General features: G+C 35.0%; 1 protein-coding gene across 9 annotated transcripts in view; it reads right to left on the reverse strand.

The window, feature by feature from the left end:
* LOC102219363 (discs large homolog 1-like protein) overlaps positions 1–14,603 on the reverse strand; it is a 132,398-nt gene that overhangs the window by 49,177 nt on the left and 68,618 nt on the right. For 8 of the 9 annotated variants that reach the window (XM_023339928.1, XM_023339927.1, XM_023339929.1 and 5 more), the window contains one exon: positions 2,469–2,522. In XM_023339928.1, the coding sequence (XP_023195696.1) occupies positions 2,469–2,522 (54 nt within the window). Of the gene's footprint in view, positions 1–2,468; positions 2,523–2,639; positions 2,679–14,603 lie in introns of those variants that run through there. The other variant, XM_023339933.1, reaches the window with a different exon arrangement.

The following is a 14,603-nucleotide window of genomic DNA, read 5'->3' on the forward strand; positions in this document are numbered from 1 at the left end:
ATTTAAAAAGTGACATCACACAGTTAATTCTTGTACAAATACTCCTTTTATTTAGCTTTTGCTAAACAGGGTTTTATTTTAACAATATTATAGATGTGAAGTTTGTCAAAATGTATTTATTCTTTGAATTAATTTTGTTTAGTCAAGAAGTTGTTTCTCCAGAAAATGTATTGGTGTAATTTAAGTTCTGTTCTGCTGCTCTTGACAGTTGGTGGTTACCGTAGTAACCAGTAACTGGCAGCCCCTCCCCCTTTGTTCCGTTGCCATTGGGAACGGAACAAAGTATTAAGACCAGCTCTGTGTTTTTTTAAATAAATATTATATTTTAACACGTTCTAGACAATTTTAATCATGTGCAGCGTTACATGAGTAATTTTTGCAATATTTTATATGTGTTTTTAACTGTTATTATTCATGTTGAGCATTTTAGCTACGTTTAATTTTACAACTGTTACCTGCTGCTAGCTGCTGCAAAGTGTTCCTTGGAAGCTGTTGCTTTCTAGTTTGTTTTGGATTATTTATTGTATTTTATTTTTTATATAGAGGCAGAAGCTGCTGGACTGATGTTAACCACCAACTTTTTTCCTCTTTTGTTAGAATAAATTCAATGAACCTGAGTGTTTATGTCATAAAGTCGACCTACTGGAGCTGAGACAAACATAGAAGGGTTACACATGCATGTGATTTCTTTTATCGTAAAAACTAAAAGTGCAAACAGTGAATTGCTGTCAGTAATATCATTCAGCTACAGGGAATCTGTTCCTGCTCGTAATTTCTTTCAGTTTCAGTCCAGTAGGGAATAGTTCCACAGTAATTACATAATAAAATTATCTAACAACAACACATTCATTCCCTGCAGCAGCTGGCCCACAGTGAGATGACATCTGGATTCATCTAATTCTAGACGGAGAGTTCTGTTTAAACCAGGCCGCTCCTGTCTTTAACGCACCAATTTACTGGACAGAAAAGTTTAACGCTCATTACACAAATTCATGCTGCAGGAGCAGAAGCTTACAGGTTTGGACATCTTTTCAGGGATACATTGTTTGCCAAGATTTACCGTGAAGCCTAAAACAATACATTAAAAAGTTAACATATTTTTTTATCTTACACTACAAAAACACAAAGTCCTTTTGGTCTAGTTTCTAGCGAAAATATCTTAGTACACTTGAATTAAGATAAAACTAAATTAAAAATATCTTTTAAGAAATATATAGGAGCTTGTTTGTGTCAATAATTTCTCTATATTGATGAAAATGTTCTAGTTCCACTGGCAGATTAATTTACTTATAACATTGGAAAAATGTCTTGCTGTAAGTGCAACAATCTGCCAGTGGAAGTAGTAATTTTTCTACAGTATTAAGGAATTATTTACCTAAAATCAGCTCCTATATATTTTTAAAAATAAGCAAGTTAGTTTTGTTGTACTAAGATTTTTATCAAAAATCAAAATTACTTGGTAGCATCATCATCAATAACATTTTAATTGTATTTTTACATCAACAGACATCAAAACACAATGTTTTTAGGAAAATTTTCTGTAAACTACATTTTGTAAGTTTGTTAGTTTTATCTGATTTGTTTTATCTTTCCTTTTCCTTCATTAGAAAATAAACCTTAGAGATATTAATATTAAATTAAAATCCCTGATTAGGTGCAAATAAATTGATTGGGGGCAAATGAATCTGAACATACAGAATCTCCTTTCTTCTTTAAATGCTTATCCAACAGAAAAAGTGAATTATTTTTTTGGACTTTTTTGATAAATTGAGACTTATTTATGTACATTAATAAAGTTTAACATCAGTTGCTACATAGATTTAATATCAAATGTCCAAAAAATAACAATATGCATTTCACCATGTCATTATTTTTCCACAAAAATTAAACTAAAACAGAAACACTGCAAGTATTTTTTTGTCCAGTTTCTAGTGGAAATATCTTAGCACATTTAAAATAAGACTAAACTCATTTTTAACGTAATTTTTCAGCAAGACATAGGAGTTTTTTAAAAATAAATAGTTTCTTAAAATTGTAGAAAAAGTTGTAGTTTCATTGGCACATTAATTTACTTATAAAGTGAGAGAAATATCTTGTCATAAGTGAAATAATCTGTCAATGAAACTGGTACTTTTTCTGCAATTTTAAGGAATTATCATGCTGAAAGTTATTTAAAAGATAGTTTTATCTCATTTCCAGTATACTAAGATATTTGCTCTAGAAACTAGACCAAAATTACTTGGTAAGATTTTGTGTTTTTGCAGTGAAGTTTATGGAAAATCTTTAAATATGTGCAACTTAAATGTTTTGAACATATTTTTTTGTTCAAAATTGAATGACATAGCAGTAAAAAAGCAGCAATTCCTCAAATAAGACTAGAAATATTCCATATATAGAACTTCCTTTTCAGGAAGCTTCAACACAAACTGTTGATTAAATCCTATAAATGTAATTAAAGCTGTACTCACATATGGGGGGGTGTCTACGCTGTCGGTATTGACCACCAATGGAGGGGGGTTGGCCTGCAAAAAAACACAAAAAAACACTAATTCGGTGACTTTAACCTCAGATATCTGAAAATAAAACCGGGTCGCGGAAAGCTGAGAAAGCCAAAGCGAAGGCAGCGGTTCAGGACTTACTCGTCTCAGGTTTTGGTACAGCATGTTGAGTACATCTGCTATGGATTACCACCATGGAACGACTGCGTACGCCGCATGACATGCTGCACAGCCCTTATTGTGGACAGCACTGACAACCACGCTATGCTACACTTTAAAAAACACCTTACAGGCTCCGTGAACTGAATTTAATACTCTATGTTAACAGCTCACATCACATTCCAGTGGTAGGATATTATCAGACACTTACCAGCTTCATTAAGGCGACATTCTGGAGATTTTAAATTCATAAACCCAACTTTTTATGCTACTTCTCTTTATCTTGCTACTTCTCCCACTGGATTATAAACAATAAATAATTGGAATTGTTTCTGAACCCCAAAAATATCAGCAATATGAGTGGATATTTGCATCAATCCACTGCTTTTCCTCTAGTCCTGATTTCTGTCCAGTCCTCCATCTTTAAGACAGCTAATCTGAATAAAAGCTACAACTTCTCCAACAACAAAAAAAAGTTAGAAAACTAACTAAACCAGCACCAAAGAATCTCATAAACCCAATGGACAGTCCGCTCTGACGTCGAAGTATAAATGTGTAACAGTGCAGCAGCAGAATCAACCGCTTTCCACTAATCTGTTCCACACATCGCCGTTTATCTCCTCTCGCTTTTATCTCTCTCTCAAACACACACACACACACACACATTATCTGAATCCATGTGTTTCTCCCTCTCTGTCCATCGTGTCTGACTGCATGTCAGTCAAACTGGAGGCTTGATCCCACATGGGAACAGAGTGGGGGTGTTCAGAGGGATTAAAGGTACGGTGGGAGGAGTCGATCTGTCCGCTCTGCAGCAACAATAAAGACCAGAGGGTGTAGAAAAATGCAAACAGGAAAAATACATAGATAATAAAAAGGATGAATGCACAGAGTTGAGAACAGAAGTGGGGGAAGGTTCAGAGCGGTAAAGTGGAGTTCATGGATATGGAGAGAGTAAACTGCCAGCTGCAGCTGGTGTCATCGCCGTGTGAACCCAGAAAATGGGTGAGAAGAAGAAGAAACTGTTTAGAAAAGTGGATCATTTTGGAAACATCAAAAGTTAGAGAGATTCAAGATTCATCAAAAAAGCTATATCTAAATAAAACAAGGCACAAAGACAAAATAACTATAATAAAAATCCAAACAGAACAATATTTCAGTTGAAAACACAAGCTCAAATATGAAATATAAAATATATTTTAAGAAATAAGCACATTCCTGGCAAAAATCTTTTCTAGAAAAGAAAAGATTTTTCTTTTCTTTGGAAACTATTTTACAAACTTGTAAAATAGTTTCCAAGTTTGTAATGTCAAATATTTGTCAGATACTTGAGAAAAAAATTTTGAGATAGATTTCAGACATTTTCTACGAAAAACATGAACATTTCTCCAAAGCTCCAAATGTCTAAAATTTGCGAGAAAAAACTCAGAAATTTTTATCTTAATCTCTGAACCTTACTAGAAAAAATGTGGAAGCTTCTACAATCAAAAAGTCAAACGTTTCTGAACTCTGACACACAGAAATTTCCTTGATTTTTCCAGAAAATGTCTGACATTCATCTAAAAAATGTTTTTAGCAGAAATCTACTCCATTTTTTTTTTATCTGCAACGGCTCTAACGCACAAGTGTGCAAGTATACGAAGGAGGATTAAGGAAACTGAAAAAAAAAACAACTTATAAATATAAAAAACTATATAAATAAAAAATTCTTTCTTTCTTCTCAGAAATCTGATTTTCATTTTCTGATATCAAAAGCCAGAATCTGAAAAAAAATCAAAATTCTGAGAATAAAATTAGAATTTGAGAAAAAAATTCAGAATTCTGAGATTAGTGTCACAATTCAGATTTTTTTTTCCAATGTCCCCAATCATCTTCCGTACAAATAACATGATTTTCAAATTGGCAAAAAACGAAAACAATAAAGCTGTAAATAAAGAAAAAACTAATTAAAGAAACATTTATGATTGTGTCACATAATAATTTTAGACATTTCAGATCAAACAGCTCAAGTTCATCAAAAAGATATGAGACATAATAAATAAAATTATTCTTGAATACAAAATAGTTTCAAAATAATGAAAAAGTATTTTCTAAGCTTAGAAGTACAAAACACATTTACAATAAAGATAATTAATAAATTTTTTTATTATGCGTTTCTAACCCACTAACAGATAAAGAGTCTTGTGACCGAACTACTGCTTCACTGTGTTTTAAAGTCAATCAAAAAACTATTTTGTTCATTTAAAAAATATATATATATTGCAAGCTTTTATTTTAATATAAAGTTGTTTTGTTTTAATTATCAATTTTTTAACAAAATTTCTCTATTTTGCTTTATCAGATAAAACGCAGTCGCTTACAAAGTGTTGACTGATTATAATATTAGCTAAAAATCACTAATAGTTACGACTCCATTGTGTTTTGGTAACCTTATATGACCCCTTCACAACTGTGACAATAGTGTGTGTGTGTGTGCGTGTGTGTATCAGGTTTTTATATCCTTATGGGAACCTGTTTCTGTCTACAATGTGGGTTTATGGGGACCATTGCTCCTTGTGGGGACATTTTCTTGTTCCCCATGAGGGAAATAGTTGTTTTTGGGTTAGCGGCTAGGTCTGTGATGGTTAGGGTTAGGTTTAGGATTATGGTAAAGGTTAGGCTGTAGAAAATAATGGTAGTCAATGTGAAGTCCCCACAAGTGATGAAAACACGACTGTATGTGTGAGTGTGAGATTTGTAAATCCAACCAGTCAGCTGTGTACTGTCTGGTGTTTTCATTGACACGCCAAGTCAGGCCACATGCTTATATAATCAACATGTGTGTGTTTGAATTGTGTTTCATGAAAAGGCCGTAAGAACAAACACACACACACACACACACACACAGCATCCATATCCAGATAGAGTGATTGTTAGTTGTTATATAATTGCGGTTACACCAGCTGTGTTATTATGGCATTACGACCCGGTTCAGCCCAGCCACAGCTAAGGGAGGTTCAGACTAACCCGGTTCGTCTCATCAGGCAGAGACCGACGGACAAACAAGTGATTAACTCCTTCAGTCAGAGGTCGCCATCATGCCACACACAGACGGACGCTTCAAAGGTTTTCAATTATATTTAAACGCATAAATACAGATATTAAAATAAAAAGGCAAAATCACTGTCTATTAAAAAGTGTACATACATTTTGTCAGTGTAAAAGAAAACTGTCTTTTAAAATGTAATCTAAGAATAATTCTGAGAAAAGAAATCTGAATTCCGAGATTAAAGTCAGAATTTTGAGAAAAAGTTTAAATTCTGAAATTAAAGTCAGAATTTTGAGATTAAAATCATAATTCTAAGGGAAAAAAAAGTCAGAATCCTTTTAATTTTTTCCCCCCGGTGGCACTAATCTTCTTCCTCGTCATGTAGAACAAAGTTATAAACACATTTCTAAAAAAATATTCTGGCCACATTTTCTGGCATTTAGCAAATAGAAATAATTTTGGTAATTCTAACTAACCTAAAACAAGAAAAGTCTGGTCTGATTAAACTTCATTACGTGAGAAAAAAATGTGCATGTGTGTCTTTTTAGACAATTTGTATGTAAATATCTGGTTTCAGCTATAGCAAATGTTTGCTATCTATAACAATTGAATAAAAAGAAACTAAGGATCAGAATAAATTAAATGAATTTATTCTGATAATAAAAAATTATTTTTATTTTGGTAAAAATAATTAAATTTTATCCATACACATGGAAGGAGAGAATATGGAAACCAATGAGCCATAAAATAAAAATTGTTTCATCATTTGTGTCTCTATAATCGTCTTTCTTGTTGCATGATGTCATACGACACATCAGCCTGGTTTGGACGACTGTCAGCTCCCAACAGGGCGGCCCGCTCTGTCTATCTTAATCTTCAATGCAACGCTAATTGACTAATGAGTTAATCAGAAGGAGCGTGACTCTAATCAAATCAGAATGGCCAGGCTAATCACGCTAATCAGGCTATCAGTAGCGTCTATCTCTGATCATTGCACCACATACTACCTCACCATCATTCACAGGCAGCTGCTCCATTGGATTATTCCCCTCAGATTACAACGTTTTTACACATACAATCTCTTTTTTGGTTGCAACTCTGATGCTGCTTTTATCATTATGTTATGTCTCATTGGCTGTTTGCTAAAATCGTCATAAATATAATTTATGATGTAATTAGTTGTCATTTTCCAAGTCTAACAATATTTTGGGGGCAAAATATTGAAAGTAGGTTGTACTTTAGCTTAATGTTGTGCTAAAAACACATACATTTTTCTGTTTTTGGTTAAAAAAAACAAAAACATTAAGAGATTAGATGCACCGATCCGCTATTAATATCTCTATTGCTCCCGATTTTGGTATCAGTCTAATTCTAAACTTTATGCTCTGCGCGATGTCATGCTTTATTATTTATTTTACAGTATATTTGTAATTCCTATATGCATTTTGTGAAACATTTAAAAAAAGATTTGTTTCAGTTTATGTTTATATTTTTGACCAAGGTACTCAACCTGTTATTTTTGTCTGTTTTAGTTTATTTATTGTGAACAAATTAGTTTTTATATGTTTGACCAAACTTGTGAATTTAGTGGTGTTTTTCAGTGTGCTGTACTTGTGCAAAGTTAACAAAAATATTTTTTTTTAATTCAGTACATCTGTCTGTGTTTAAAAACAGAAATATTTTAAGTCCATTTGGCTGTTTTTCTGTACTGGATTGGTATTGGCTGATGTTAGTCCTCAGAAATTGGAATCGGAAATAAAAAAAAAGTGGATTGGTGCATAAATTAGACTTAGGCTTAGACTTAGACTGACTTTATTGTCATTTTGCATGCACAGGGTGTAGTATACAGAACGAAATTTCGTTGCATACGGCTCAGGACAATGTTGTGAGGTTCCAATGTTGTGAGGTTACTCCAGAATAAAATAAAATATAGTATAAAATATGAATATAAATATGAATATAAAATATAAAGTGCAGGACTGACAGTAAAATAGAAGTTATTTAGCTATGTATATGTGCAAGGTATGAAGTGGAGACCAGTTTTTGAGTGCAGTCCAGTTAAGAGTTCAGCAGTCTGATGGCAAGTGGGAAAAAGCTGTTTCGGAACCTGGTGGACCTGCACCGGAAGCTGCCAAAAGTCAGACCAAAAGTTTGGACACACCTTCTCATTGAATTCAATGAGAAAGTGTGTCCAAACATTTGGTCTGTACTGTATATAAAGACAATTTACTTTGTAATTTAACGTCTTGAAATTGGACCTCTGTCTCTTTAAAAACTCCTGATCTGTCATAAACTCCCCCTACAAGAAGTCGTCACAACATGGTTCCTCTATTAACCCTTTAACAAATTTTTACCAATGTACTGATAAGTAGATCGTATAATGAGACCAGCAGATATGTAATTCCACCAGGTGTTTGCTAATTGCTGCTGGCTAGTCTGAAAGACCAGAATGGGGGAGGAGCTGTACCTCAAAGGCGGAGCTAAGTCCACCCAGGCATCATGCACAGTTGAATGGTTACCATGGAGATTAAAGGATTTGTCAAAAATACATGAGAAAATCAAGTAAACAGTCCAGGCATGTTTTTGATGTTATAACATTATAACATTATGCTGCCCCTATAAGATCTATAACCACGTAAACCCACCTGCATATGGGTGTGCATCGGTACACAGTGGTGTCCGAGCGGCACGTGTGGATGCGCAGTCCAGATATATGTGTCATTGGGCCATGGCTTGCCACCAAACTTGCCTTTGCTCTTGGTGGGACTCTTCTTCACACTATCTCTGAGGTTGGGAAACTTCCCTCGTGAAGTCCTGGTGGCCAGGCTGGTGGGCAGCGTGCTCCAGCCGTATCCTCCTAACCCGGAGCACAACGGCAGCTGGGGCGAGTGGAATGGGTGGATGGACAGCGACTGGGAGGCATGAGGAAGAGCAGGGGTGCCGTTCTGCTGCTGTTGGCACTGCTGGAACAGCGAATGGTGACTGGACGATTGGCACTGGTGTTGCTGGAAGAGCTGATTGGATGAAGGCGAGGTAAACAGACGACCAGGTGAGGTTGGTGGGCAGCATGGTTGATGGTTGTGAGGAGGATGAAGCAACTGATGGTGACTTGGCGACACGTGGAGCTGGTGGTGGCTCGGAGATAAATGGAGCTGTTGGTGGCTGGAAGATAGATGGAGTTGGTGTAGACTTGGCGATAGATGAAGTTGGCTGTGGCTTGGCGAGAGGAGAAGGTTGTTTGGTGGTTGCTGCGCCAACGGACATCCAACCGGATGACTTGGAGATGGCGGTGCTATGTGGTAGTAGCTAGGAGACGGAGAAGGTAGCAGGTGTTTCTGAGATTGGCAGCCATATTTGCCTGAATGGGGTAGACGCTTTGATGAGTGTAGCAGCGAAGATTGTGTTTGGTGATTTGCCATCTGAAGTAAACTCTGGTTCTGCTTGGAGTGGCTCTTCCCTGATTTGCCTTTCCCTTTGGCAGATTTTCCCTTAGAGGAGCTGGGCGTTTTGGGGCTACAACAAAACTCATGACTGTGGAAGTAGGTGGTCATTGTGACAAAAGTTTGGAAAATACTACCGTTGTAGTATTCTTGGATTACATTTTTTGTTTCAGAGGAATAGTCTTCAGACAATCGGGCAAATCTTTGTACAGAGATAATTTAGTCTTATTTGTTTGTGTTTCTCAGTATATACAGCTGGTGGACATACAAAAGTTACAAAACAATATTTCAGATGGCTCACTGAGTGGTAAAACATCCTCCTTTAGGGAAATGTTCAGTTTTAAAAGTACAACAATCTCCATATATGATTGTTGAATCAAGAAGAAAGTAGAAGAAACTCTTGAGTGATGCTCCCGTCAGTTCAGGTATCAGTCCAGACGTAAAGATTTCTGCCGGTTGCTCGGAAAGGTTTCTCCTCCAGCGTTTGATCCACCTACCTTTCTGCTCATCTTCACCAAGTTGTGTTGGCAGGTCTGGTCACGCTTTGGTTGAGATATTCCACAAAGTACAGACTAAAAACAGTAACTGACCCGGCTATAAATCACAATTTCTTTTCATCCAGCAGCAACAACGAGGAAAAGTTCAATCTTCTTCCTCTGTCCACGTTTACTCAATCTAAATTGGTGAAACTCTTATAATAAATTGGTAATAGGCTGCTCCCACGTTCACAGATCTATCTGCAAGCCTCGCTCATCTTTCTGAGCTACCTCCCTCTGACAGTGTCTGCCCCGGTCTGCCTCTCTGCCTCTTTCATTCCCGGACTGGCCAATTAGGGACTTCCCCGGACTCCTGCACATGACAGCAGCCAGGCATGACTAATCGATAGGCAACCAGGGACACTGATACAGCGTTGGGAGCTCAGAGAGAACGTACAATAGTAGGACATCCGTGATTGGTGGAGGACGCTCGCCTCCAACAACCTTTGTCTTGTTCTTTTAAAGCAGTACAAGGCAGGCTGCACTACAGGGTTTGAGTGTGTCTCTGTGCGTTGGCCTACTTTCTCTGAGTTCTTCCTTCAAAGTGAATGAGTGTACTTGTTCATCAGCTTGCTCAGACTGCTTTTTCAGATGCTCAAACAACTGCACAGGTGTGTTTCTGCAGCCACAGGTGGGGAGAGCACTCAAAAGTTATAAAATGAGCAGAGAGGTTTGCTAGCAAAGAAAAGTTTTGAGTGTGAGGAGAAAGTGAATATTTGAAAGAGAGCAGAAGTTTTGAGTACAAGTATTAAAGTTTTGAGAATAAAACACATTAAATCCTGATTTAAGACTGAAAATGGGTGCTCTTGAATTATGGCAGATAAATTCCTCTGGACAAGTTGCTACAATCGGTAGTAGCCACACAGGCACACCCAATAGAAGGAAACAAACACACTCAGTACAAAACTTTTATTCTATTGGCTGAGAGGTTGCCAGGCGACGGTACTTTTGTTTCGAGAGAGAGCAGAAAAGAATTCACAAGCGAGCGGAGAGAAGTTATGGGTGCAAGGAGAAGGTTTGAGAGAGCACAGTGAAAATTTGAAAGAGAGCAGAAGTTTTGAGAACAAATACATGAAGTCCTGCTTTCAAACTGGAAATTTTCTACTTGTGGCAGTAAAATTTCCCCATAGAGATTAAAGCTCCCTGTTATTTGGAAAAGAGCAATTCCAGCCTTTGGTAATGTCCTAAACTGAAAAGATGTGCTTGTACAAATACATGTAATTATGATTAAGAGGTGTGTGTTTTGATAATGTCAGCTAATACCAAAACTCGCCTGAAAACAAAACGAGCTGAGAGAAAAAAGAGGGCTATATAGATTTTTAAAAATGAGTGAAACGGCAAAGAGCCATCCATGTAGAAGACACAAAGAGATGCAGAGAGAGAAAACACTCCATGAGTTAGCGGGTATAAATGTGAATGTGTGTTCCCTGTGTAAAGTGCTGGTAGCGCTGCAGGCGAAGCACTAAGTCAGGGGAGAATGAGCAGGGAGAAAGGGCTGTTAGCATCACAGCGCTAAATGAAGGCTGCTGCGCGAGCGTGGCGGTGTGGAAGGAACAAGAGCAAAGTCAGGAATGGAAATAAATGAGCTGAGAGGGAAGAGAAATCAAAAACATCATCCTTCAAAAGAAAGTCCTTTTTTTCTTAAAATAACTTCAACTCTAAGCTTTGAGTACTGATATGATTTAAATAAGCAAAGAAAACCAGATGAACCTCATAAAGAAGGTACTATCACTGCCTTCTCTTCTTTCAAACATACTTTTCAAAGAATCGTGAAAATACAAAATATAATTCTATGTGAAAGAGTTTAACTCTCATAAAAGCTGAGCAGAAGTCAGTTTTTAAAAAGAAGCTGAAAAGCTTTTTAGGAGCAACTCACTGAAAAACACTGAAATATTTATTATATATTTTATAAATATATCAACATTTTGTATGAACTGTAAATATTTTTTATTGCTATGTATGTTAAATTTGTGATATATGTGGTTCGTACATAACAGCAGCGTGTTCATTAATTTTCATTATTCATTTTCATTCAAATGAAAAGAGCAAATATACAAATCAATAAAATGAATATATTCAAAAAGTATGGATATACAAAAAACTAAACTAAACCAAAACAACGTCAACTCAAAATACAATTCATATGGATTCACATGATTCTATTTCATATTTCTTCAAAAAAGAAACTTTTACCATTCTCTTACTGATTTTGCATTTTTAATCATTTCTACTGTATGATGTGTGTTTTTAATTAATTAAATCAATTTAAATAAACAAATTAAACTAAACAAACAATACAAAGTGTGGGAAACAAGGATGTGATCAAATTTATTAAATGAACTTTTGGACAATTTTTGCTTAATTTTTGTCAATATTCAAGCTTACTCACCTAATACCAAAATTATTTTATAAATGAAAAATTAATCTTGTACTTTATCTTTAGTAATTTCTTATTAGTTCTATTATTAATTGTCAAGGCTAATAAAACCTAAGAACATTCAGCCATGTCACCAGCAGAGGGCGCTGTGGTCCACAGGCATATAAAGCACACATTAACTGCAGATAAATAATAGATAGTATGACCACTTTACTGAAACTGATTAAGACATTAGATCCTAAATAAATGTCTTATAAACTAATAGATCTGCTAAATATAATGTTGGATAAAAAGCAAAAATGTCTATTTTGGAAATATATTAAATTTTCTTAGGACTTTTTCACATTTTCTCAACCAAATTAAGACACAAACTTTACTGTATTGTGTATAAAATCCAGCACACAAATCTCAATATCAGCATCAATATAGATGTTCAATAAAGATTGCACTTGATTTCTATAAATACACTTAATACACTGTCCTAGTTTACATATCTTTAAATGTAATCATACTGTTAAAACAATTTCATGTTTTTGAAATGGTACAGACAAAGAAACTAGCATAAATGTCACTAAAACCAGCACAATATGCCTCAGAGCAGACGGTTGTGGTCCAAACCTGCTGCGGTCTGCATGGATCCAGTTGGTAATAAAACACAAGAGGTCACAATCTGAATCTTCATTATCATACATAACACCATGAGCCACACACAACATGGCAGAATAAGTCACAGTTGACAGGAGGAGTTATATTTTCATTTTATAAACATAATAAAAAATACTGCTAGCAAATCGATAAATAAATCTAAGCAAACCCGCACACCACAGATCCCATCATGTCATTATTTATTAAATGGGGACAAAACCGTAATTAAAAATGTTGGGAAGCATTAAGTGCACCTCCAAAACGCGCCGATACAAAACCAAAGAGTGGATCAATATTGTTTTTATCATGACATTTTCAGTTTTTAGTTTTATTGTATAGATTTTTTTTATTTTTGTTTGGTTATTTTTTATTAGTTTTTAGAGTGTGCTTGCTACTTTTTATTAGTTATTATCAGATGTGGATAGATTACCCAAAAAATTTACTCAAGTGAAAATAGCACTACTTCAACGTATTTTTACTCAAGTAAAAGGTAGTCATCCAAAAAATTACTCAAGAGTAAAACAGAACTAAGTAACTGATCAAATTTATTTTAAAATTACGTCAGGCGGAAAAAAAATATAAAGTGGAAATTTTGGTATTTTAAGGATGAAAATAACAATAATTTATATAAGTAACAAAATATATAAAAATAAGGCCAAATATATGTTTTTCCAAATCAGTTTCTTTTAATAAAAACTGATGAAACTTTAAGAAAAACTGCAGGTGTGTCTGTGTCTGTTGTGGTTTTGGTTAAAACATGTTTGTTTTTCATTCAGTGAGTTAGACATCCAGAAATTTTACTCAAGTAAGAACAGAGATACTTTATAATAAAATTACTCAAGTCAAAGTAGAAAGTACAGCGTAGTAAAAATACTCATAAAAACACACTATTCCAAAAAAACGTACTTAATTAAATGTAATTAAATAAATGTAACAAGTTACTTCTCAACTCTGGTTATTAGTTAAATATTGTTTAGTTTTTATTATCTGTAGTTTCATACTTTGGTTAATTCAAAAAGGTCAAAGTATTGTGTTGTGATTATAAATACATCGTTTGGGTAATAAGTACTCAATAGAAGATAATATTTTTGTAAAAGTATTAAATTATTGTTGAACAGACTGACTGGTGTTTTGTCCCAACTTTTGCTGTCACCATTTTGTGACACCAGGAGAAATATGGAGTGCCATAACTGACGTAAACTCTTTGTGTTGGGGGGAAAAAATATCAATTTCACATCAGTTCAAAAGTCTAATAAATTGATTCATTAACACAAAAAAGGATTTTAAATCCTAACAAACTATGTTCAAGTTAGTTTTATATAGTTCTAGTTTTTCCCCATTAAATTAAAGGTTTTATTTATTTCAGTTAGCAAAAATGTTTTCTCAATTTCAATGTTCATTAACTACAACAACGTTGCTCCAGATTCTAGTTATTGAATTAGTCATTAAATTATATTTAATGCAAACAATACAAGCAGGATTTTTATGCAGGCTGAACAGAGGAAAAGTGAGATATTTCTAGCAGTCAGAGAAATCTGTTTTTCACAGGTGAACTCCAGAAGGTAAATCTATTTGGTCTTTCCTCAGGCAAAGACCAACTGTAACTGAGAGTCTGTCTTTCACTGCTCTGTTGTGACTACTTCCTGTTTCCCATCCCGCTCTTCCTGGTGAAATCCTAGCTCTCACTCTTTCTATCTGAAGTGCTTTTAGTGGAGCTGCTGTAACGTTATCTGTGTCGAGACAATGATCGTCAGATGGGCTTACCGCGCTCCTCGCCTGTTTATGTCCAGCCTGTGTCTGCCAGGTTGGGGATTTCTCTGTTTTCATAGTTAAAAATAAGAAATGTATGTGTAGTTGCACCAGAGTATTAGGGCTACGTAAATAAAAAACAATAAAATTATGAGAATAAAGTTATAATGT

This window comes from Xiphophorus maculatus, chromosome 9 (genome assembly GCF_002775205.1).
Source record: "Xiphophorus maculatus strain JP 163 A chromosome 9, X_maculatus-5.0-male, whole genome shotgun sequence".
Taxonomy (NCBI): Eukaryota; Metazoa; Chordata; class Actinopteri; order Cyprinodontiformes; family Poeciliidae; genus Xiphophorus; species Xiphophorus maculatus.